Raw genomic sequence first — 25,887 nt, 5'->3', positions numbered from 1 at the left:
CTTTTACTGCTTCTTCAGTCTTTCTCACGTTATAATTTCGTATATCATTTATTTTCGCCTTGTTGATCAGTTTTGAGAGTTCTGCGAATTCTATCTTACCTCTTGATTTGGACACTCATTCTTTGTCGTTTCTTTATTAGGTCCTCTGTTACTTGGGAGAGCTTGCCTACTGGTTGCCCTACGTAGTACTAAGCACACACACGATCTTTAGCGCGCATTGTACGCACTGCGCTTGTCAGCTCAAAATGGCCAGATCTGGTGCGGGGCCCTTTAAGGGTGCCATGAATTTTCTCGCACCCACGTATAGTCCCCAACACAATCTGGGGAGTACAAGCGCAACGCTAGACCTTCCTATCACTGTCAGTGATCCGCCATTTTTCATAATAGCACGTTTTGGGACACTCGGTATAAATCCTTCTTTTGCGACTTTTAACGCGACAGCGTTAAGGGCCCCGTGACGCAGAAAATGCCGCGACGGCGTCCCGCGCCCAGCGTCGACGTTCTTTGAGTGAAAAAATCATTCCGAACCACGCAGACCATCCGTGTAGCGCAAGGACGTTACCGAACTAATTGGATTTCTGAAAGTTAAATGCATAAAAAAAACGTAAAGTACGACTTGCACACAACCTTACAGCGTCGTGATAGCGTCGGATTGCAATTTCAATATAAGAAAAAACATAATTTTGTTACGCGGAAACTCAAACGTAAACCCCTTTTCGAGACTTCTATCATTCATAGATTAGCGCGCCAAGCTCGGTTCCTTGCAGCAAAACCATCCAGATGGCGCTCGCCTCCGCGCATTCGCTGCCCACGCAAGGGGCCGCGTTTCTACCAGAAAGCTCACCTTCGGTCGCCGCCAGCGTTTCCCGGTAAACATTGCGGTTACACAAGCTGCAGTTGCCGGGAAGCGTGAGAAGCAGTCAGGGATCTTTGAATTCTATCGCGTTCCTGTCTTAAAGGCGTAGCTTAAGCGTCCTCTAAATTTTTTTCAACCGTGCTTCCAGGCCACAGAAGCAGGAATAGCGTTTATTCGGATGTCGTCTTCAGTTGCACGAGATGCAGCGGCGCTGAGCACACAACACACTCCGAGGGTGAGCTTCACTGAACGAGGAAAAAACGATCTCTACCGCAGCACACGAAGGAGGAGCAATGACGCACTGAGCTAGCCGGTTTCCCATTGGCTAGTCGCTCGAGACATTGCCGGGCGATGAGCGGTGCCTGGGGCCTCATTTTATAACGATCCATGCCATTTTATTATTCGTTTCACCCTTCATTATTCGCGTGCACGTGGCTCGAAAACCGCCGTGCCGCCGTTATTGCATGTGATCAGCCACTCGGCGCGACGCATAAGAATAGAAAATCACACGGAACGCTACAAAACATGAGCATTGGATTTCAGGAACCGAGCTATGGCCACCGATTGATCGCATCGTGCGACGGCCAACCCGCCACTCGTCACCGTTGCGCAGGCGTGTCGCGCTATTATCGGCTGCGTCCCACTCACATTACTACCCGTCTGTGCAACCACTTGTTTTTTGTTACTGCATTTTTTTTTTTTTTTTTTGTGCAGCAACGACGACCGCAGAGCTCCTGCAGTTACCTACAGAGGAAGGCACTTGTCTTGCGACAAAGCGAAAGCACGGGAGCTGGCTACCTCATTCATTTCCTGTTAAATATTATATTTTGCGCACGCGAGCATCCGCCACCGGAGGCGTGCGATGTCCACATTCTGCGCAAGTCCCCGCACAGATCCGCCGGCACGTAGCCTTGACGGAGCCGTAGACAGACACTTCAAGGACACTAACGGACACAGGTTGGTAGTGACATCGTTTTGTCCAACTAATGCGCGCAGAACTGTTATTGAAATTAGCGGCTAGGTACAACTAGACTCGGCCAGCATTATCACAAGTCCTTCCATTAGAATTGTTCGAAAGAGCAAATTGCAGCCAACCCTGGACATATCAGAAGGCTGTCAGCCAATTCCAAGGATCACTTACGAACAAAAAGCATTGCGAGTTTGGCCCGTATTGCGGACAGGGGCATATCTCCCCTGCTCCTCTAACCTCTCTATCTGGCTGCACCTCCCCTTTACAGAGCTGTATATCCTATAGGCGAAACGCTCGCCGTCCGACCGCAGAAGCTCATACCCCGTAAACGCGGCCTCCCAATTACGACGACAAAAGAGAAATGAAATTATACCCTGGAATGATGAGCGGCAACGGAGGCTGTGGAAGACGACGACGCTCGACCCATTGCTGATGATGATAGTTTTTTGCATGATACAGCCTCTCGACCGCACTTTTCGTGATTCTTACGACCCGTTGCCTGTTTTACTGAATATCGAGATAGCGGCTTGTAGGGGAGCTTTTTTTTTTTCAGCTTACTTTGATGTGTGCGTCGGTCACTTAGATACAATGAATGCAGGCTTTGAAAAAATTAGTGGCAAGTATATCCGTGGCATCGCGGGTGATTAGCGCTTGCTAGACTACACTGCGTTTTTAATGCCTAAGCATTCTTTGGCGAGTATCCCAGCCCCGTCACGCGATAAGTGTAATATCTGCACAAAAATGCCCAATTTCCAAACTTAGCACATTGAATCGTTGTAGTAGTGTACATGTAATGACTGGTAGCTTTATAAGCGATAAGGAACAGTTTAACCCCCCCGCGCCCCCCCCCCCGCCCCCCCAAATAATAAAAACAGGATACCCATACAGATACATAGGGCTCCTTAGAAAATGTATGGGGAAGCTTATAGTAGGAGCGGGCCAACTGAAATTTGTGGGTAGGCCAACTTAAACTCGGGGATAAGCCAAATTGAAATCTGGGGGTGGGTGAACTGTAATTTGGGGGTGGGCCAAATTAAATTGGGTGAGCCGACTCAAATTTGGGGTAGGCCAACCTAAACTTGGGGATAAGCGAAGCTGAAATCTGGGAGTGGGCCAACTTGAAATTTGGGGGTGCGCCCGCTTAAATTTGGGGGTGGGCCAACTCGAAATTTGAGGTTCGGCCAACTGAAATTTGGCCATGGGCCAACTTGAAATTTCGGGGTGGGCTAACTTAAATTTGTGAATAAGCCAAGTTGAAATCTGGGCGTGGTCCAACTTGAATTTGGACGTGGTTCAACTTAGATTTGGGGGTGGGCCAACTTGAAATTTGAAGTTCGGCCAACTGAAATTTGGCCAAGGGCCAGCTTGAAATTTCGGGGTGGGTCAACTTAAGTTTGGGGATAAGCCAAGTTGAAATCTGGGGGTGGGCCAACTTGAAATTTGGACGTGGTTCAACTTAAATTTGGGGGAATGCTTACGCGTACATAGACAACTCCAGTGGAGTTCCTGCATTATTTTTAAGTTCTCGAATTTGCTTTGAATTGGGCTGCCATGTACGCATGGATGGGTGACTGTTATTTGGTTCTCGCACGTATACAGACAACGTGCAGACGTTGTTCACATGATCGCGCACGCTTGCTCGTCCTATTCAGTTTTGATCCCACAGCGTAAAAGCTACTTTCAAAGTGAGAAGACAAACACATGGACGGACGATGCATTCACGACTAATTCATTATAAGAAGCCATGCTGAATATAATATCTGCGGCACACATGCGCGCACTGGCAAGAAAAAGCCAAACACAGAGGGATGTGCCACAAGCAATGCTAGATCAGATGCACAAAGAATCTTATCCCGTGTCAGAAATAATGTCTAGAGTATAGAAATCTCCTCAAAGCTCCTTTTACACTTGAAATTAGAAATAACACTTGTAATGCCCAGAACGCCATAATTAATTTATTACGGTTGGTACAACCAGTTCAGCTTCGTTTCTCAAGCGTTGTACGTGTCGTCACGTTTCGACTCATAAGTTCGTCACGTGGGAGCACAACACCGCGACATTTTGTCACTCGCTCGGGCTCCCTCGGTCGTCTGCTATGTTGCTACTCGTTGCGTGGTCCGACGTAGCAGCATACCAGACGACCGAGCGAGCCGGTCGTCTGGTTGCTCTGCTCTGCTCTCATGCGACTACCTTCTGGGTCGTGACGTCACGACACATGCACCTCCTGGTAAACGAAACCGAAACGGGTTGTAGAAAAGCCTTTATGTTGCATTATTTAGGACACGCGAGGCTGGTCAGTACTATTTTCTTGTGTTTCAAGGTCAACAATTTTCTGGGATCGAATAAGGAATGTCCCTCGAACCAACGTTTCGACAAGGGGACCTGTCTTCATTATACCCACGTCTGCCTTGTTTGCACTGACATTTAGAGTAAGTTTTGCTTCGGGAGATCCTGTCTAAAGACAGTCGAACGCCTTTATAACGAAGTGGTTGGGGACTCTGAAATCATAAAAGTCACTTCACTGTAAAGGTGGCGCACCGCACCGCTCACAATAGAACCGGGACAGAATTATTCCTTCGTTATACAGGTGAGCTCGTTGCAGAGGCGTTCGTTGTAGAGGCGTTCGACTGTGCATGGGAATGAAGAACTCGTTTTGCTCGACATCCACTGTACCGAATTTGACGAGGTTTGTTGCATTTAAAAGAAACAGGTAAAATCTGCCGACTGTAAGGAGCAGATCCTTTGTTTTGCCATCAATTTCTTTACAAAAATTGTTGAATAACGCAAAATAATAGTATGAAACACCAAGCTCACAACCCTAACTCGCGAAAAAAAAAGAAAGAACGATATCACAAGATTGTAAGCTGCACCTGTTGAGACACCTAGAGCAGACAAGGTGACGTATTCCAGACCGGTGCGAAATAAATCATTAATTTGTGAGTACGACTATCGTGAAACCTTCGCAAACACTAAAAATTTGACGTAAGCTGCGAAATCTTATGTCAAATTTATCCGCAACAAAAGCTCCAACAGATGCTGTTGACAGAACTGCGATATCTTATTGTTTTTGGTGACGGGTTATGGTTTTGCAAACTTTGCTATTCAATTTCTTTGAAACTTGCCGATTTCCGGCATTATTGAAGCACTAAATCAAAATATTTCTACAGCCAGTTCAGATTTTAACCAGTTCTACATTTTGAACTTGAATTCGTTCAGCGGTTGTTTAATGACAGCATTTTAATGCGATCAGCATTCTTGGCGCTGTGAAACCAGTTTTCTTTTCGATTATCTAGCTATGTAGCTATCCTGCTCTCCCGCCAAACATGTGGGCCGATCCCGAAGGTAGTGCAGTATAATATGTGAGCAGTTGACGTCGGCACTGGGTATTCACCGCTCAACAATGAACCTGTTTGAAGCCAACTTGGGTATGTGCCACTGAGTACGCCGATTTCATTGGTTCTTCAATGAACATCCTTGACGTTAACTTGGGCCATTGTGTACTGGGGTGTATGCGCAAACTTCACGACGTGAAACTATGGCGTCAAAATGTGGCGTCAAACTAAAACACTGAAACTAGGCGACAACGGAGGCACCTGTTCCATCATGAAAGTTTTTTGTATTTGTCTTTCCTGATGTCAATAATAAAATATGACATATGGAGAAATTACGCAGCTTTTTTTTTTCTAAAATAAAAGCACAGCTGAACGACGTGTCATCTTGAAGATCATGCGGCTTTCAAAATGTCCCGTGAGTTATTTTCGCTGCTATACAGAGAGGCAGAGACAGATTTATTAGATAAGGCAAAAGCTGAGACCTCCGCCAGAGCTTCCATCTCACTACTCAGCCTGGACGTAAATTTGTGCACCCACTACAGAGTTGTTTCCTATGGAGTTTTTTTTTTTTTAGAATACTTATTGACTTCTGAAAAATGGCTAGATCATGATGCCTCATCAAAGAACTGCCCACTAATGAAGAAGGAGAAGAGAATCTTGAGACAAATGATGAAGGACGGCTCGTCACGGAAGGAAGCGATAACGACTGTTAAAAGACGACGTTCCCATTGACGGCGCGCTTCCACGAAAGAAAAAAAAGTGCTGTTTTTCCATCAAGAACTGGAGAGGCTTCGGGCGATCCGCCGGCGGGTCGAGGGACGATATAAGCGTACTAAGTCTATTTATGACCTGACGGAAGCCCGACGCATTCAGAAGAAAGTTCGGCGTCAGATGAACAAACTTCAAGACCAACGAGGGGAGAACTTCTGTGAATCGCTGAAGCCTCGCATGCCGTTATTGCCCGTGTGGAGAACTCTTCAGGGTCTTCGCTGACTTCCACAACAACGTCTTCCCTTCACAGCGCAGCGCTAGCTCTACATCAAAGTCGTCCAGAGCTTGAGGTCGCTGGTCATTTTTGTGAGAAGGTTTCTGACGACTTCGTTTTACTGGCTGACCTTTCGTTACATGGCGGTCCTGTCACGAGAAATCAAATTACGGAAGAGCCTTCCTCTATGGAAGAACTGCAAGCGGCTTTGGCTACGTGCACGCGGTCGTCATCACCCGATCCCAATGGGTGACCTACGCTGCCTTAAGGCACCTAAGCTCAACAGCGCGATGCTGTCCTCTTGATACCTTTAATTAATCTTGACATGACGGCATAATCTCTGAGGATTGGAAGTGCAGCCGACTGGTGTCTCTACTGGGAAGTCTCCGCTGAACCTTACATCGTACCGGCCGAGTTCACTTGCCAGTTGCATTGGTAAGGTCATGGAGAGGATGTTGCTGACACATATGGAATGGTACCTCGAATGCTATAAAATCTACCCTGATGATATGGCTGGTTTTCGACGTGGACGGTGTTCGTTTCATAGCGTCATTGATCTTATGACCTTTGTGCAGCAACGAAAAGTCTTGAAGCGCCTCTCTGTGGCACTCTTCTTAGACGTAAAAGGTACCTACGACAACGTAACCCACGAAGCCATTCTCCAAGCACTTGAGGCTGTAGAACTTGGAGGCAACGTCTTTAGATGGATTAGGAGCTATCTCTCACGGAGGTCCGTGTTTGTTTATACAGATGATGGCCAAACAAATATATATATCTCCAGTCGGTGTGCCCCACAAGGTGGAGTGTTGAGCCCGACTCCTTTCAATCTAGTTTTTGTGGTTCTCGCCGAAACGCTGAAGCCAGACGGCTAATTTCTCGCTCTACGCAGATAATATTTGTATCTGGCCGTCCGACGTGACACGGCCACCAGTGCGCGCCAGAATACAGAAAGCGGTAACCCTGACAGCGGCATGCCTCACCTACGCCGACGAGGTCTGACGATATCTACAGAAAAATGTGCACTAGTGGCATTTACACGAAAATCGATTCTTTCTACCCAGCATGCATCGAGGGCCACTCAGTGCGTATAAGAAAACTCACAGGTTCTTGGGCGTTATTGTGGATCGTGACTTCACCTGGAGTCCCAACGACTCGTACATGAAGAACAAATTCATTTCTATTGAGAATATGCTTAAATTCGTAGCTGGAAAATCGTGGGCATGCCCACGATTTGCCCACATCCGTGCCCTCAATGTTACAGCTATACACGACACTTTTCTCGGACTTCAGCAATACAGCCTCCCTGTCTTGGCCAACACATACAAGACCAATCTCCCTGCACTACAAAGCTACAAGCCCAAGCACTTCTGACATGTCTTGGGCTCCCGAGATGTTCTTCGACCGCTGCAACGATTATCATTGCACAGGAGCACCCGATCGCCACTCATATCGTCACTGAGACATTAAGATCGCAAACTCGGCACCTTTCATGGCTACCACCCCACTATTTAGCCGGTTTGCCAGAGCGAATACCACGAGCTACATTCTGTGGCACTGTGACGAGACACCATGACTCGATACCATCTGGCTTCAAGCCTGCAAAATGCCCTACATCGGCAATGTGGTATCTCCAACAAATTCATGCCTGCCTCTCAGTTCCTGGGATTCTTAGAAGGCAGACATGGCAACGCTGGTCCTGAAGCAGCTCTCGCTGCTTCTCCTAAGCGAGTCTTATTTCGCCCCCATGCACATTTGCACGGACGGTTCCAGCAATTAGAACAGCTCTACCGGAGCAGTGGTACGTTGTTCCATCAGACAATTTGCAATTTAAATACTCCCACAATACCACGTCGACGGCAATAGAACTTGCGACTCTTCAAGGTGCACTCAATTACGTGCTCCAGCAGCCACTAAATCGTTTTACCATTTTCAGCGATTCCAAAGGAGCTCTACGAACTCTGCAGTTTAGCCCTACGTTCTGGGTTACACGAGCTGCTAGTGTACGAAATAAGGCACGCTCATCACCACGCCCCCAAGAAAGGGCACAACATTGTATTTCAATGGTCGCCGAGCCACTGCGTAATTGTCGTCACCGACAGCGTAGATGGAGCTGCGCGCTCGGCTCATTAAGAAAGAGAAAAATGATTAAAGAGGTGCATACAAAAATGCTAGAATGAAAAGCACGTATAGCATACCTGAGTAACTCAAGCAGGCTAGGTGACTATTTCTCACCGCGCCGTTTCAAAAGGGATGCCAATAAATCATCATGAAGATCATCATGGTCATCACCGTCAAAACATCAGCAGGTGCCTTTGCCACTCCCAGGAACGGATGCTGTGCGGAAACTTCAATCACTTGCTCGCCCCACCACACTTCTACGATGGAATTCACCGGGTTTCGCCAAGTGACACTTGCACTCTCTCGACCTTAACTTGCGACTTCACCTGCCATCTTCACTCTCACGTGGCGAAACAACATTACTGTGTTGCATGTGGTTGGGCGTCGCATTTACAAATGCCCATTCATTCCTAATAGGAACGGCCAAAAGCGCGGAGTGCAATTTGTGCGGGTGCGGTGAGACTCTAGAGCACCTTCTGTGTCACTACACATCCTTTGACGCTCAACGACGTGCTCTACAAGTTAAACTCAGCCTGTTAGATAATACAGCGCTCTTGGAGGAAAAGATCCTGGTGCCATAGCTATATGCATTCTTGCGTGCAAAAGGCCACAAAAGCCCTTCTGCAGTCCTTGAAGGCTACTGGACTGTACAAACGCGCGTAACAGCGGACCCATACGACTATGCGACCCAGCGGACCTATGCGGCTGACTCCGCGAATGACTGACTTTATTATTGTTCTTCTCTTTCCATCTTATCTGTTCTTCCCTTCCCAAGTGTGGGGTAGCCAACCGGGCACGTCCTTGGTTAACCTCACTGCCTTTCCCTATTCGTTTCCATCTCTATATATAATGGCTGCTCATTTCCATCAAGCCGCAGAAGGCCCACCTGCATGAGAAACGTTGCGCCAAAATTTCTCCAAAGAAAACTTTTCGTGCCACGTCAGTTTGGCGACAAGACCATGCCACCATATTGCGTTGTCCGCAACCTTCCTGTAGCGTGTATTAGATGACTGTAAATGCGCGCATACGTTGTGACCCAAGACAAAGAACGTTGTACACCCTGCAATCCACGGCCTCCTAATTGTGCCAACTGCGCCTGCCGAATGAAGCCAAAATGGTAGGTAAACGTACAACGCCCCTCTGCGACTTCGTATCGAAGCACCGCGAGAGCCATGCTCCTATAGTGAAACTAAATTTCGTTTTCGGTGCGTCCTGCATTTTTGTCCCAGAAGCAGCATTTATGGGATGGGACAAATACCTGCTTTTAAAAGGCTTACAGAGTAAAAATGTTTGCACCCTTCAGGGTGCTTGATTTGCCTCATGGCTAACACCCTCACACTTACGCGGTAAGAACAGATAGTTGATGCGAACAACGTCATCATCTTTTGCGACGTTTCCTGGCAAGTGAATATGATAGTAATTAACTGCGACAGACGACATAAAAACTGCATGGCATAAACCTTACTATTGCTCTAAATTTATCGCGTCAGATATGAGGGCGGGGGGGAGGGGGCATCTTTTCTAGTCCCACCGCGTCGCAATTTACACCAAGAAAAGTGCAGTAGTTGCCAGGTTAACTAACACGGCTGTCAATACAGATAGAGGTACCGTGAACGGCTAGGGCCAACGACTGAAGTAGAACTACGACAAAATTTAAACCACCTTTATGTTTATGGCAATGTAACACAAAAGAGCACAATATACAACCGAGTTATCACGCTATATGAAAAAAAAAGTTTATTGATTCTTATTCACAAGAAAAAATCCAAAGCCGGCACATTTGGTCGTCCCGAGTGGGTCAGGTCGGAACTCGGGATACTAACTCAAAAGGCGGGACTGTCCTGCTAAATTTGGGATGATTGGCAACCCTAGTCGATAATGATTCATTGCTCATGTGGAAGCATCGCGAAAGAAAAACGCGCTGTATAGGAGAGCTTGTCTTGTTCATGTGCGCAAATATGAGTTGTTCATACATAAAAAATTATTCATAGTTCATATGAAAAACATACTTGTGCAAAACAACGTCGTTTCTAACAGATTCTAATTGAAGACAGTTTCACAGGCACGTCACCACCAACGCTGCTGTTTTCGGCTAAATCTCGTTACCAAAGTAACAGGGCACGGTATGCACATCAGGCTAAAGCTTCTCAATGTCATTGGAAAAAATAGCCCGTGCTCCGTCACTGTACAGCGTCACCAAACTGCATCCCATGAGAGTTTCGTTGCCGCCACGTCATATATCCCCATTGTAAACTAATCAACCTCTCTTGTACTCTCTACTGGTTCTCCTCTCCAGCCATTCACGCACCTCAAGCCACCAGCAGCGCCCCCCATTCATTCAAAAAGCTAAACAGTAGAAATCCGGAAGCGTAACCAGCGCTTTGCTTGACATTCAAGTGTTCATGCAATCGAGACCAAGAAATTGCGAACAGTCAGTGTATCAACCGAGCTGACATGAGCACTTACTTTGCACCATCTGCTCCTCGATGCGAGTTGCGTCGTTTCCAAGGGATGGCCTGGAACTACGACCAAAGCCCAGCAGGTCCAGAGTATGAACCACCCTGTTCTTGGATAACTCCTCGATGTTCAGCACCCACAGCGCGGAGCCACAGCCCAGGCCATGGATCAGCACTAGCGGCATCTGCGAAAGTGAGCCACCGCAGAGGCTTGCTGACTGCCAGAACATATGGGCGTACTGCGGTTTGCGAAGGCATGGAGTGCAACGCACGGGAGTGTCTACGGAATCATTAGCGATTACCGTACCGCACCTTTTTCCGGGATCTGTCTTAATCCTCACCCTTATCCCGGACGATCTTCTGTAGGAAGCACCATTCTAAATACGTGCATATTTATTATAACAACGAATATCCGGAGCCAACCTAAAAAAGCAAGACAACTTATTTAGTCTCGTCTAGATTCCAAGTGTGTCCTTGCAGAGGCGCTGTTATTAACCTGTTTTGATCCCTGCGCTCCAAGGAAAGGGAATAAAGGAAAAGAAAAGAGGTGTTGAGAATTTCAATTTAAGTCTGAATTGGATCACACCACTAAACTATAAATTTTCTGCCTTTAGATGCAACATACATCTCTACAGAGATTAATATTTAACGTTCAGGAATTTGGGAGCTCACGCCACAGAGCGTAGGCGTGAATAGACAGAATTTATTGACAGGAAAGACAGAGAGGTCGACTTGAGCTAGCGCTCCCTAGTCTCCTACTCTACGCACCGTAGGCATGCGTATGAGAGCTCCCTGTGAGAGACTGACCAATAGCGCCAGCTCTAGACAATGGGTCGCAATCGAAATAAGCTCACTGCGGCGCAACGCTTCTCGATGCCACTCAAGTCACTTCACTGTAATAACCTATAAGACTTTCTCTCGCCGTGTATCAAGGCTTGCTTTATTCCGGAATGTATTCTGGGATTTATGGTCACATTTATGTACCGCTGCAGAGGCGACTGAGCGGAGCGTGACGGTGCGCCCACTTGTCTTATTCGTTTGTGCAGAGAAACGTACAGCGCGTTGCTAGCGTCTCCATAGACGTAACTCCAGGCTCAGGCCCTGCATGCGCCGTTGACACTGTGACAGCACGACGACATAAACGCGCATCGAGTGTCCGTATTATTGTTCTTGCAATAAAATAACGTCGAGCTCCGACTCAACCACAAACTTTCCAGCAAAGCTCAAAACAAACACTTTGCAGTGAAAGCAACACAAAGGACTGAACCCTGAACATGGAAGGTGAAACTTGCTTCTAGGCAAATTATGAAGACAAAAACAAAGGAATATTGACAAAGGGGACATTGGATATCATATTGAACAAACGTTGAAGAGCACAAGAACACAGGCAACATTTTACAGAAAAGCAGAGAGGAAGCACTGTCCTGTCTGCTTTTCTGTAAAATTTTGTCTGTGTTTCGGTGCGCTTCAACAACTGTTCAACATTAACTTCAACCAACCTGTTTGACTCGCCACCTTGTTAAGACATTGAAGAGATGTGACGGCCACTAACAACCAGAGTGCATTCGGCAGTAAATACGTACCATATTTTTGGCCGGCTTTCAAATGCAGTTTCAGCTCTTTCCCACTTATTTTTGCCATGATGTGGGTGCCATGGCCAACAGATGGCTGTCTAAAACCCGGACTGCTAAGTCACATAAAATCAGAACTAGCTTTGCTGTTTTACTGCAAGTGTTGGAAGCTCGCGCACAGGTAAATAGCGCCACCCGAAAGCGCACGCCGACGGGCTGACATCGATAATATTGATTAGCCAATTTATAAAGCCAACATTTTTTTTATCTATGCTTAAGTTGAAATACGCACTGTTTCTGGAAAAGGAGTTTAGCTCACTGATCTGCAAACTGAGCCTTACGCTTTTATATCGATGGGCGGTACGTGTAAAAACAGGCTGTTCCAGGCGCAAGGAAAAGTACAAGCAGCCAGCCAGAGATATTCTGGGCCTGCATTCACCAATAGGCTATTATTACAGAATCGTTCACGAGAACAGATGCCAGCCAATCGCGTTGTTGGTCATATTACTAGCGAAGGCGGACAGCCACTGAGAACAGAACATTTGAGAATGAAAAAGCTTCGTGAATTCAACTCCACAAAAGCATCTCAACTCCTCAACAAAGCTGCAGTCACGGAGAACTTGGCCTTTACAATTTGTTCTAGCACAGCGAGAGGCGACTAGGGTTAAGGTAACAGGCCAAGAATCGTATTCACAACAACCCCAATGTGAAGGCGCTGCTTGTCGACGGCATGGCTGTTCCGCTCCTTCATAAAAGCCAGGAGGCATCGTTAAGAAATTTTAGGCACTGTCTCAGTCGCATCCGCAGAACAGGGCATTCTAGCACTGTGATGGGTCGGCTAACACAATGCCCGCATCTACCTGTGCATGAACCGCGGCCCTCGAGGACGCGCATCGCGGTGGCATTTTGCATTATAACAGGAAGCGATGCACTGCATGTGCGCGCGCTTCAGGGCACCTGCGCGAAGTGAGACCCGCGGCCGCGCATCGCTGCGTGAATCGGGTCATTGGACCTAGAGTCCTTGGAGAAGATTTGTTACTGCACCCGTCTGCGCCATTGCCTTTAGCATGCTTCAAGTTGTAAGCATCCACTATCTTCTGTCTATTCCGTTCGGCATGGAAATCGAACGCCTACCTGCATGCAAACAGAGGCTAAAGCGTGGGAATGTAACTGACAATCTACCTGACGATTGAAATCTGCTTCCTCTCACCGTGAAAGAAAGTTTCGGAAGAACAAAATGAGCGGTTCTTGAAGCTGCGCAGGGGCGGGCTGCAACATGGTGCACGTGGGTTCTTAGCTGAACGCTAGCCTTTAACGTCATGGCACGATATGTCCGTATTATTTTTATAGGGCCATTTAAAACATTACGCTTGTTTTTCTCTGTCCCCCAACATCACTCCGGCCGTTCGCCCACTGCTGCTACTCTGCCACAATATTACACAATTTGAGAACAAATTAGTTGCCCGAGCTCATCTAGTCCTGAATGTCGTTTTCAATTAATGTCGCTAAACTGGCCAGCGCAGCAGCAAACGAAGGATGGCATTCCTAAAGTTATTTCGACGAGATATTAAATATTCTACGATGTACACAGCGTCATGCGAAGGTCAAACAGCTGGCACCAAACAGTGAAGAGAATTAAGTGCCTTTAGAAAATGACGCAGAAAGAGCGGACAGTGAGCTGGTGGCAAATAGTTTACATGTTGATTTGGATTTCATAGGTAACCGCTGTGAAATGAGAAGTTGAAGCACCAAGTATATACTGGCTACATTGTACAGTTTCCCGAAAGACATGTGCGACAAAAAGCACTCATGCATAAAGCTACGTCAGTGCGTGTCTGCAAGGGAAAAATAAACAACGTGCAAAGTGTTCAATAACCAAGTATCCGTGCAAAGTGTCCAATAACAAAACTTTGTATTCATTGTCTGCATCTTAAATGCTTTTGTTCCGAGAGCGACACTTTCTAATTACCAGCCGAGCGGACAGCAGCAGAGCTCGCGCGCTAGCTACTGCACTTACTGAAAGATAAGATGCTCTCATTCATACGGTGATTCAGTCTCACGCACATCTAAATAACTAGACACGAATTTTATAGCGCAAATATATTTTACTCTGCATAGTGGCTTGTATACTCCCGAAAATAGAGCTCGTAGTTGAAGGAAGAGTTCGAAAAAGAGACATTTTTATTTGAAGAAAAGAAAGGAGCGCTACAAAGACACGGACTAAAAGAAGAACATGTACGACGGACATGTTCGTTTTTTAGTCCGCGTCTTTGTAGCGCTCTTTTCTTTTCTTCAAGTATGTTAAACCAACTCGCCCACATCAGGCTTCTACTGCTTCATGCATTTTTATGCTTGCTGCCTAACCATGGTTAAAAAGAATATTACCCATGCGCGAGTTAGATTCAAGCATGCAAGAACGGCTCTCACCAAATATTTTTCTTTCTTTTTATGTCTGCGGTTGATTAGAAACAAAAACAACCATCTAAACTCTGTCATGCGACACCATCAACTGCAGCAGAATTCGCCATTTCATTGGTGCTACGATACATGAATTTAGTACAAGAAGCGAGAAAATAGCATATACTCTGATTCTCAGGCAGCATTGTTATCTATTGGAAATGTCAACCGCATTACGCATGAACTCGGCGTACTTGTACAAACTCTAAAGGAATTCACAAGAGCTTAGCGAGGTACATTCCACATATGTAATAATCTTCCAGTGTATTTGCGAATTCGGCCTCAAAGCACGTATTAACAGAAAGGTATTACGCTAGAACTGTTCACAAGAGCGAGTGCTAGCGGATAGCAATGCTGACTGTATTATTACCGAATGCATACGCCAATGGCAAACAGGTCGCACGAACAAAATGCATTGTGAACTAGGAAAGCTTTTCGTTCGTAAATGCTGTTCGCCATTGGCCGACCACATTCGTAATAACAAGTCCAATATCACGATTGGCTGGCACGCGCCCTTGCAAACAGTTCTAGCATAAGAACGTTTCCCTTTTTTTCTTTTTTTTTCAATACGAGACCAGATTCTAGGAGCTTGGGAGCGAATGCGTGGCGTGTCAAGGGCTCCCCAAAAAAGTTTCAAGGGCTCCCCTGACACTCTTGTGCGAGGGCGACCTTTAACTCTACTAAATAGCTCCAGACCCTGCCTCAGATAAGCAAAAGCACACAGATAGTGCGAACGGTTGCACAGAAGGTGTACATAGCGCATGTGTGCAGCTCTCTGTACTTATCAACTTCACTGCCTCGCGTTTCTTCTTCCTGTCCATCCACCGTATCTCCACGTGGTGCAGCAGGCCATAGAGAGCTCCTCCAGACGACCTCCCAGACGTGCCTCCCCTTAAAGATATATTTATTTGACACTGCGTGCACAGAAATTCTCTGTCATTTGTTGGTTAATATGTGGTGCAAGTCTGGAGAAGTAGGCCACAGAAGAAACGGCTGTCCCGCTATCATCAAAGTTACAACCACACTAAGAATGAAAAATAAGAAAAATACTTCCTGTCAAAAATGAGGTTGAACTTTACGTGCCGGGAACAAAGCGGTAAAGGGGAGCCAGGTCCGCGGTACAGCGACGTTCGTTGACTCGTGACAAGAGTGCACGCGAAAAAGCGCTGAGAAAATTTTTGAAGACCCCGATGTACCTGAGTCACCGCTTCCTCCGATTCCGGTTTCATAGTGATGGTCCACAAGCGACAAGGAGAGACAGCGTCTCCAAAGCGGCCAACTTCAACATAGCGGCCTGTATATTTCCTGTTCAGATCTGAAACGGTAGCAGAAAAACTCAAGTCAGAGAAGTGGTTGCCCAGCGACACGCATTTATCCACACTACATATCTATGGTGGATACTCAGAGCTACAAAGCGAATTGTGCTTGCACTCTTACACGTTCGTATAAATGCGTAGCATGTAAGTGTACAAGTGTGTATAAGTGTGATCGTAAGTGCACGACCCGGAGACAAAACTCTTACACGCGAATATCTTCTCCTCGGCCTCCTGGAGCTGCTCCCTGGAGGAAGGACACCAGCGCACCAGCTTCATGTCTTCGGGTGCACCCAATGCAGAGGAGGGCGGCGAGTCTCCGACACTCGGAACACGGGCTGCCTTCGCCGGCGAGGCTGCTGCGAGCAGAAAGAACGACTGATGCTCTCGCCGTCACAATACGCGCACCTGCCGCCGCAGTTGTGCGACTCGCAGTGCTGACGCTGTCTAGCAGAGTTTCGATAAACGAGGAAACTATGGGATCATTCATGGAACGTTTCTTTTGTCCCTATCGCGCTTCGCTGCGCTGCGTTACACGCTCGACCGTGTAACGCAGCGAATGCGTTACAATTTGAAACGAATGCGTGCACGTAAAGTGCCACGCGCGCATCGCACGCACATATTGATTAAGCTGTTCCGAGAGTGAGACTGTGCGGCGCGTGTACTGAGAGCGAGGCTTATGGCAAAGCATGAATTCGATTAGACTAACCACTACGCTCCCAGGTCCAGCCTCATTTCGCCTGAAAGTGACTGCACTGCGGCCATGCAACTCGGCGTACAGCGTACACATATTTCGACTTCATGAACCTTAGTGCTCACAGTGCTCAAGTAGCCGCTTTTTCTCGCGCATCTTATAGAACGAAGCGAATTTAAAATGAATCGAATGGCTAAGTCAGGTAACTGAGCGTCGTTTACATTGCCAGGATCGACGTGCTTTAGTTGTTTACGGTGCTTCCATGTACTACAGTCTGCACCGAAAATTTCGAAGGCAAGCCACTGCGCGAGTGGCAAGGTCTGCCTTCGAGCTCTTTGTTATAGAGCTCTTGCGGCAAGCCTGACGCCCTGAAACCCAGGAAAGTGAGCGACATCGTGCCTCTCTGATTTTATTACCTTGGATGAAATTGGAGATCTTTGCAAACACTGTTTCACCGGCTTCTCTACAAACAATAAATTTTCCAATGCTCAAACGATGATAAGAAGCAATGATATGAAAAATGTTCCGGCAAAAAAGCACTGCAGTTTCTGCAATTACACACAAGCAAATCGATCAAGCCAATCTAATAACTCAAAATAAATAAAAAATGGCACACAATGCGATGCCAACTTCAATACATAGATATGACATCACTTTCTTTAAACGAGGTAATGTATTCTTTTAGAGCAGATCTCTGTAATGACGCATTACTCCTTGGTCAAAGCAACTTTCCTAAATTAAAAGGGCGATCATAAAAAGATTCACTGCTGAACTCAAAGGACCTCTTGGCTGCACAAACTTAGGACAGCTTATAAGAACGTGTTATACACGTTCCGTTCTGCCATGAATGGTCACCCACGCGATGAGGCACAGTTGAACGACGTATAAGATACAAAAAATTAACCGTATATGCAACTCCCACCTGAGACAATAGATTAGAAAGTCTATGTCACGGCCAGCATACATTGGAATCTGCCATTATCGAGGGTTTGAAGCAACGAAAGTACTGCGAGAGGCGGCCGTACGTGGCACGCGGCCCGACGGCCGGACACACGCGTAGTGGCTTCGACACTTTTGGTAACGACTGTCCACCTGCCAGCAAAAGTGCACCCGATCGTGGGCTCCGGGAACAAGCTGACTTTTTTCGCAGTTTAGTGCACGCAACCCGGAAATCGCTAACGCAGTCCAAACTTTGCCACACGAGCAACGCAGTGCGCTCGTCAATTTTCAACTGTGCGTATACAGGACAAAGATTTTTTCCCCTTTCGTACAACCTCTGGTCCGTGCAGTTTCGCTCACGGTGTGCGCACGTAGTCGGAGAAAAACATTAGGACGCAGAAGAGAAAAAAGGGTCCGGCGAAGTCTGACGGCCACACGAAGCGTTGATTAATTCATGAATGCCGCAGAAATGCTTGTCTGGCCTCGCGCCTAGCATTCTACTACAGATAACAAAAGTACACATTAAATGATTTATTATTCCATAGTACACGCACGCAAAACATCCAGAAGCACACACTTTCGGTTAGTTCGAGTGTCTATGAAGCTTCCTATAGCTTAAGTGTTCTGTAAGTAGCCCCGGTGACTATATATATAGCAAATTCGTTTAGGTGATTTCATTAAACTCTATTCTTCATTCTTAAATCTTAAACAAACGAATAATATTTTCAAGGTGTAGCTTTGGCACAGAAATTACCAAACCTAAAGAGAAAAGTGCTTTTACGAGATTTGACCTATAAGCACACCCTGCTCTTTAGAAAACGCAAGCATTTTAAATGCAGTACAGATATCGCTATAGGAACCCAACACAACACAATCACAATGCAACATAAATGAAATATGATCGCTTTTGCGATGACAAATGCGGGATCCATTCAACCTGGCAGTGTTAAGTTACATATGATCGCTGCACCAGCCTCATAATGCAGACATGGGACCATATTATTTGCTGCGCTCTAAGGTATACAGGGTGCCCAAAGTATAATGCACCCACATTTAAAAATATGCAAATGCCACGTAGCTGGACAGAACCGAGGTAACGTTTACCATCGCTCGGAGATACTCATATTATTTTTTTGCATTCCGCTTAATTACATAATTAGTCTTAATTAGCTGATCAATTTCTCAAATATATAATTAGACGGAATGTCAATGAGAAAATGGTAGATCAACGTGAGAAACTCCCGATACAGCTTTCTGCTGCTCAATGCGTACTACATGAAAGTTTTTTTTTTTTTTTTCCAAGAGTCAGAAGCCCGCGAATACACGCAAAATGGCCGCGCGACTAGCCGCTCGAGGCACTTGGCGTGTATTCGCGGGCACTTTTATGCAGCCCCTATCGACCAGCAGAAAGCTGCATCGGGAGTTTTTCACGTTGATCTACCATTTCTTCATTAACCTTTTTCATCGAATTATAATATTTGATAAGTTTATTAATTCATTAAGACTAATTATGTAATTAGGCGGAATGCAAAAAAAATAACCCGAGTATCTCCGAGCGACGGCAAACAAGATTACCTTTGTTCTGTCCAGCTACGTGGCACTTGCATACATATAAATCTTGGTGCATGATAGTTGCGCTCTAACGTATCGAACTCAGTGATCTGCCCCCTCGAAATTACAATTAGCACAAATGCGTGTGCACTTTAAGCATGTATGAACCCAACTGAGTCTCTAGCTTGGCTGGTATACCCCTTCATTAATCGGCGGCGTTTGCTTACTTTTTACCGTAGAATTACGTTTTAAACTGATTTTATTTGACTGTCGATAGAATACGCGCCGTGTTCGGCACTTTTGCGCCTCTGAAGTCTTAAACATTCGGCTAGTGCCTTTGTGGATAAATATTATGGAAAGGATCCCCATCATTAGTCTAAATAAGTACTGCGAGAAAAAAGAAAGGTGAGACTGTTAAAAAGAAGAAGAAACAGTGATTGAGTTCAATGCTGTGCCGCTATACTGTAAGGATTCATTTCGCTCAATTATATTCCTTTCTTAAGATCCACAGCTCACGGCCGGGAACGGTGCACCGGGATGCACCGGTGCGTCCCGCGGTGGGAGAAGCGCCACGCGAACCACTGACAACGCGCGGAAAGGAATAGCATTGGAACAGCGGTGTTTCATCATACTGGCTGATACGTTACAGGTTTCGTGCTCGGCGCGGCCAAATGGTCAACGTTTTCACTTTTGCTTAATGCAACAAGACGGCGAGACGACAGTGTAAATTATCTTACACAGGAGACGACGGAACACAGGCCCAATTCGCAGAGATTTTCGTTGCCAAGATCTGTTTGCCGTTGGCCGGGCAGCCTTCATTAGTAATAACACCACAATTGGCTGGTATCTGCTCTTACGTTAAGATTGTTCTAAAAGAAATTTTCAATCATGAGGCTGTACATATTAGTAGCTCATGGCCAAGATCACTTACGAACGCAAAGCTTTGTGAATACGGCCCCCTAATCTTTTGCCGATATTTCAACGAGATTCAGCAAGAACCCCGCAGGAACCTCAATCACTCAATGGCATTGCTTGTAAGCATTGTACGCTTACAATTCACACAAGGGTTCTTTTTTTTTTCACAAGTTTAATGCATTTGAAATTGGATTGACATTTGTAAGAAAACTGGGTCCGCAGTCACAAAAACTCGTCCGCTAGAATTGTTTGTAAAAGCAAACTTCAACCAATCCTGATGTTGGACATAATATTAGTGAAGGCGGCTGGCCAATGGCAGAGAGCACTTACGAAAGAAAAGCTTCCTGAATTCGCCCCATTAATCTTACGCGGCTTTAGGGAGGCTTAGAATAGGGTTGTAGAGCTTAGATTGTCGCAACCCGCGACCGCTTTGCGTTCGCAGTCTGCCCCGCCGGGAAGGTGCTTGAGAATAAGGTTCCCAGCTTGCGTTAGCGTCACGCGATTGCAGGACCCTTCCTTTACGAGGAAGAGAAATGAAAACGTAATGCCCGAGGGAAAAAAAAAACATGAAATAATGCAATCGGTAATATTTTTGCAAGATTAAAAGTACACCCGAAATTTTATTATATTCAATGAGGAGGCATTGACGCGTTCTGGGGAAATTCCGCGACGACGTTGAGGCGACGCAAAGCAGGTTTCGGGCGTTTGAGGCACTCAGGCCGTTTATGAAACTTAGCGTTAGGGGCGCGCGAAAACCCCAACCCGAAGGTACACCGTTAGTGGTTCGGCGAATGCGCTGTGTCGAGACGCTAATCGTTAGGGGCCCCGGCGTATGTCACTATGGGCCCCTATTCCAAAACAGCCTCATATTTGTGAAACCCAAACGTCGCCTTCGCCACGTATGATTGTAAACGATAACGCTGGTGGAAACAACAGACAGCTTTAGAACAGCGCGCAAAAGGCTTGCGCATGTATGAAGTATAACAACGGATCTCCAGCGTGCATACGCTGTCGCATTGCATACATCATATACTAAAGTTGACAAATGCGTACACTGACGAGTACTTGTGTAAATTTTCATAAACTATAACATACGCTCTTTAACGTCACCTATTATACGTGCCGTCTTTTCGCCCCACCTCTACTACTGACCTGAACTGCTAGGCCGTGTAAATCCTATATCAGTTTATGTAACAATGTCCTTACCACCTGCACCACAAAGCGGAACATGCGACAAACAGGCAATAGAAAACGTTGCTTGATTTAGCAATTGAACCGTTGCAATTGAGCCAATGCGCATCAAAAGAATTGCCACATCCACACGAGGTCATTTCGAATAAATGATGGGGGGGGGGGGGGGGGGGGGAAATAGAAATAGAAAGCCAGCGATATGCGCGCGTTGCAATTTTATTAATATCCGTGTAGCGAAAACCAATGACCACACCTTACGGCTTACCGATAGGATATTCGTGAGATTATCGCAGTGGTCTCAATTTTTAAAATGAGTATTTCGCATGCGAACATTGCGTGAACATTGCCCACGGCAAAAAAAAAAAACATTTTTACTTTATCTAATATTGTACGTTCCTTTTACCCTAACCCGCCGCGGTGGCTCCGTGCCTATGTTGTTGCGCTGCTAAGAACGAGGTCGCGGGATCAAATCCCGGCCACGGCGGCCGCATATCACTGGGGGCGAAATGCAAAATCGCCCGCGGTCCCGTGCAGTGTGGACACGTACGTTAAATAACCCCTGGTGGTCAACGTTAATCTGGAGTCCCTCTTTACGGCGTGCCTCATAATGAAATCGTGGTTTTGGCACGTAAAATCCAAGAATTCAATCCTTTTTACCACAGTAGATATTGAGGCCGACTTCGTGCTCTCCGTTAAGCGCCCTCCCCCTTCTTTACACAACACACAACACACAACACACACACACACACACACACACACACACACACACACACACACACCAACCACTGGTAAACAGTGGTTCTGTTTTGATTGAGGGTATAAGTGAAAGCTATAACCGGCCATAAAACACGGCAACCAGAGCATCCAGCTGGTCAGAGCATTAGATTACTGTAGAAAGTTAAGAATCACGTTTGCGTAATATTCACTTGACAGTCACTTTGCAAATGAAAAAACGTAGCGAATAAAGGGTAGTCTGTCGCCCTTGTCGAAAGCGCAGTGAATTTCGCCAATGCCGTTGGACGTTATGGACGGAGCTAAAGACGGCCGGAACATTTTCATTTTTACAGCCTTCCAGACTTCGAATCGCGGTGTTTTAACAGCTAACATATTGTTCGAGTTTGTTAAGCTGAAGCTTCATGCCATTCTGTTTAACACGGCGTCTCGGGGTCCCTAGCTTCCGAACAATAAAGCCGCTTTTTAAACCTTGAATATTAGTGTCCTGAGGTATTCCAGACCACATGATTTGAGCATGTCCCTCTGACATCAGTGAAGGTCACAGCTGCAGCCAGGTTGGTGTGCAATTCTCAAGCTCTGCTGCTCTCGACATCTTCAAAAATTACGGGGTCTTAAGTGCGAAAACCACTTTCGGATTATGAGGCACGCCGTAGTGGAAGACTCCGGAAATTTCGACCACCTGGGAACGTGAACCCAAATCTAGGTACCACGGGTGTTTTCGCCCCATCTAAATGCGGCCGCCGTGGTTGGGATTCGATCCCGCGACCTCGTGCTCAGCAGCGCAACACCATAGCCACTGAGTAACCACGGCGGGTCTCTCGACATCTTCGTTTTCTGGCCCAGTGCAATTGCTTTCCGCCATTCTCCAGCAAGTATGAGTGGATGTGCCGAGAGCCTGAATCTTCGCGTTGAGGTCGGTCACAGTGTCCGGCTGTGCGTTTAGGAACACCAAGGCTGAGCGTTGGGCTAGTTGGTATTGCATAACCGACATTTCCCCAGCGAATTTGACACGGACAGCAGAACACACACACACAACAGCTGATAGTTAATGAGCGGGTTTGACATTGTCATTAAATTTGAATGCTTTACCTTGATTTGTGGTTGAGTTGGTGCCCCTCATTGAAACTCGGCACATGTGGGACGTTTACAACTGTGCTTTTATAATAGCGACGCCAACCGACCGCCTGCAGGTCCGAGGCAGCCGACCCGTGGGTTGCATCATTCGCACATGGTCACTCAAGCTAACGTCAATACCTTTTGTGAGAAATCAGTCTGAGAACGAAGCGTGCTTCCTTCTCGCATTGTGCGTCATCCCCCCATTCTTGCTGCAAGCATAATAACTGGCATTAGACAGCCACGAATATACTGTACGGTCAATTTATTTATTTATTTAAGTAGATGTAAAGGAATACATCTACTTAGGACAGGTAGTGACTGCTGATCCGGATCATGAGAGTGAAATAATCAGAAGAATAAGAATGGGCTGGGGTGCGTTTGGCAGGCATTCGCAGATCATGAACAGCAGGTTGCCCTTATCCCTCAAGAGAAAAGTATATAACAGCTGTGTGTTACCAGTACTCACGTACGGGGCAGAAACCTCGAGGCTTACGAAAAGGGTTCTACTTAAATTGAGGACGACGCAACGAGCTATAGAAAGAAGAATGATAGGTGTAACATTAAGGGATAAGAAAAGAGCAGATTGGGTGAGGGAACAAACGCGCGTTAATGACATCTTAGTTGTAATCAAGAAAAATAAATGGGCATGGGCAGGGCATGTAATGAGGAGGGAACATAACCGATGGTCAATAAGGGTTGCGGACTGGATTCCAAGGGAAGGGAAGCGTAGCAGGGGGCGACAAAAAGTTAGGTGGGCAGATGAGATTAGGAAGTTTGGAGGGTCAACATGGCTACAATTAGTACATGACCGGGGCAGTTGAAGAAGTATGGGAGAGGCCTTTGCCCTGCAGTGGGCGTAACCAGGCTGATGATGATGATGATGATTTATTTATTTATTTATTTATTTATTTATTTATTTATTTATTTATTTATTTATTTATTTATTTATTTATTTAATATTATGCTTCTGCCGCTGTTCTAGACACGTGTAGGTAAAGTGAAGAAAGAAACCCTACGCCACCAGATGGATCCGAATATACAACCTTCACCGTGACAATGAGCACGGCGCTCTACGATAGATCTACGCTGGTGCTTGTCACTTCCTGCTACTTCATGTTCATTTATGCGGGTTGGTATTTGTAATTCAGCCTTAAAGTTGTTAGCGAACGTTGATCCGGGCCCACGGCAGTGGACGTGGGATTTTATATTCAAGTGCATCTCAGGTTAAGTGTTGCTTCGAAAGAGGAGGGAGAGGCAGTCATCAAAGTAGCTCATTATAGTAGAGCTCCGCATGCGTGCCAACCTAAGATGCCTATTCCTGCAGACACTGTGGCTGGGAAGTGCAGTGGTGGTGAAGTAACTTTGGCTTCTCGTATCCCTCGTGTCAGCTACACAGTAATTGTGTGGTTAAAACGAGCCTTAGGCTGCACATTTGGCCGTCCTTTGCGAGTTATTCTGCACGTTCGTAGGAGGCGGGCGCCTCAAACTTGGGTGGAAGAGCAGCGAGCACAGATCTGTGAAGCTGTGCTGGATTTTGAAATCGCGCAATCTGAAAATATAGCGCAGCTTTCCAGCAACACCGCAAAACAAAAAAAAGTTATTCGGGCGTTACGAATGAAGTGTTATCGAGGCAACACCAACCACGTAATCAAACGCACCCACCTGTGCGGTAACAAAAGAAAACGCGCTTTTCAAGGTAGATGAAGAGGGCGACCGCTGCCGGCTGCTGCCGCGTGGTTGAGTGCGTCGACGGCTGTTCTTCGTTCCTCAGCGAGGCATTCGTGGCGTCAAGTCTACGTAGTTCCTGCGGAAAGTCACCGGTTTCCCAGTGATTGACTTGTCCAGTGCAGACGCACTTCGAGGTCGCAGCTTAGTATCCACTGGGGCTAAAGAGAGCGCTGTTTAGTGACGGTCAAGAACGGCCAGCTGCTGCTGATTCTGCTGCTGTCAAGCGTCTGAGAGCTCCGATGAGAGTTGCTGCTTCAAAACGACCTTTTTTTTTTACGTCGCATCCACGTATAGTTCCAGCCTAGCTTCGGTGGTTTGCCGTTGGCTTTTGTGTAGTTGGACTCATCAAACGCACCCAGCGTAGGTATATATACGAGAGACACTTGTATAGCATTGGGCGTAGAGTGACTGAATTCCAGCGCGATTGTGGTTTTGCGGAGAAAGACGCATATCACGTTCTACTAGAATGTCCTCATCATGATAGGTATACATCAATACGCTGACTGAAATCGTTACTAATGAAATTAGATCCGATACATCACTAAATTTAAAGATATTATTGAGCTTGTGGTCAACAAAAGCAGTGGAAAGCGCTCTTTCAAAGCACTTAATTGCTTTAGAACAGGGGTATCGGTAGGCGCTCTTAACAGATATAAAAAACCGTTGTGTTCATAATAGGGTTTCATATGTACTGTCGATTGATGTCGCTTTTGTTCGCTTTGTTGCTTAGAGAGTTTCTTCATTATGCCTCGGTGTTGTTCTTGCTGTTACTTTATGAAATATATAAGAAATATATATATATATATATATATATATATATATATATATATATATATATATATATACCATCGTTTGTACGTGTGTGTTATGAACGACATAACGGTTTCGTGCACAAATTCGGCGCTGTTTAACTTGTTGATATGAGGTAATAAAAAATATGGGTAAGGTTCGAAAATTTTC

At 46.2% G+C, this 25,887-nt stretch overlaps 1 protein-coding gene across 15 annotated transcripts in view; it reads right to left on the bottom strand.

Moving 5' to 3' along the window:
• The window catches only part of LOC126547333 ((Lyso)-N-acylphosphatidylethanolamine lipase-like), a 129,117-nt gene that overhangs the window by 42,680 nt on the left and 60,550 nt on the right, over window positions 1–25,887 (bottom strand). For 11 of the 15 annotated variants that reach the window (XM_055062696.2, XM_055062700.2, XM_055062697.2 and 8 more), the window contains 3 exons: window positions 16,268–16,417; window positions 15,942–16,060; window positions 10,728–10,902 (listed from right to left, as the gene is read on the bottom strand). In XM_055062696.2, the coding sequence (XP_054918671.1) occupies window positions 10,728–10,902; window positions 15,942–16,060; window positions 16,268–16,417 (444 nt within the window). Of the gene's footprint in view, window positions 1–10,727; window positions 10,903–15,941; window positions 16,061–16,267; window positions 16,418–24,861; window positions 24,882–25,887 lie in introns of those variants that run through there. The other 4 variants (XM_055062701.2, XM_055062703.2, XM_055062694.2 and 1 more) reach the window with 2 other exon arrangements.

Source organism: Dermacentor andersoni, chromosome 1, assembly GCF_023375885.2.
Source record: "Dermacentor andersoni chromosome 1, qqDerAnde1_hic_scaffold, whole genome shotgun sequence".
In the NCBI taxonomy this organism is placed as follows: domain Eukaryota; kingdom Metazoa; phylum Arthropoda; class Arachnida; order Ixodida; family Ixodidae; genus Dermacentor; species Dermacentor andersoni.
This window is presented reverse-complemented; position numbering and strand designations above follow the sequence as displayed.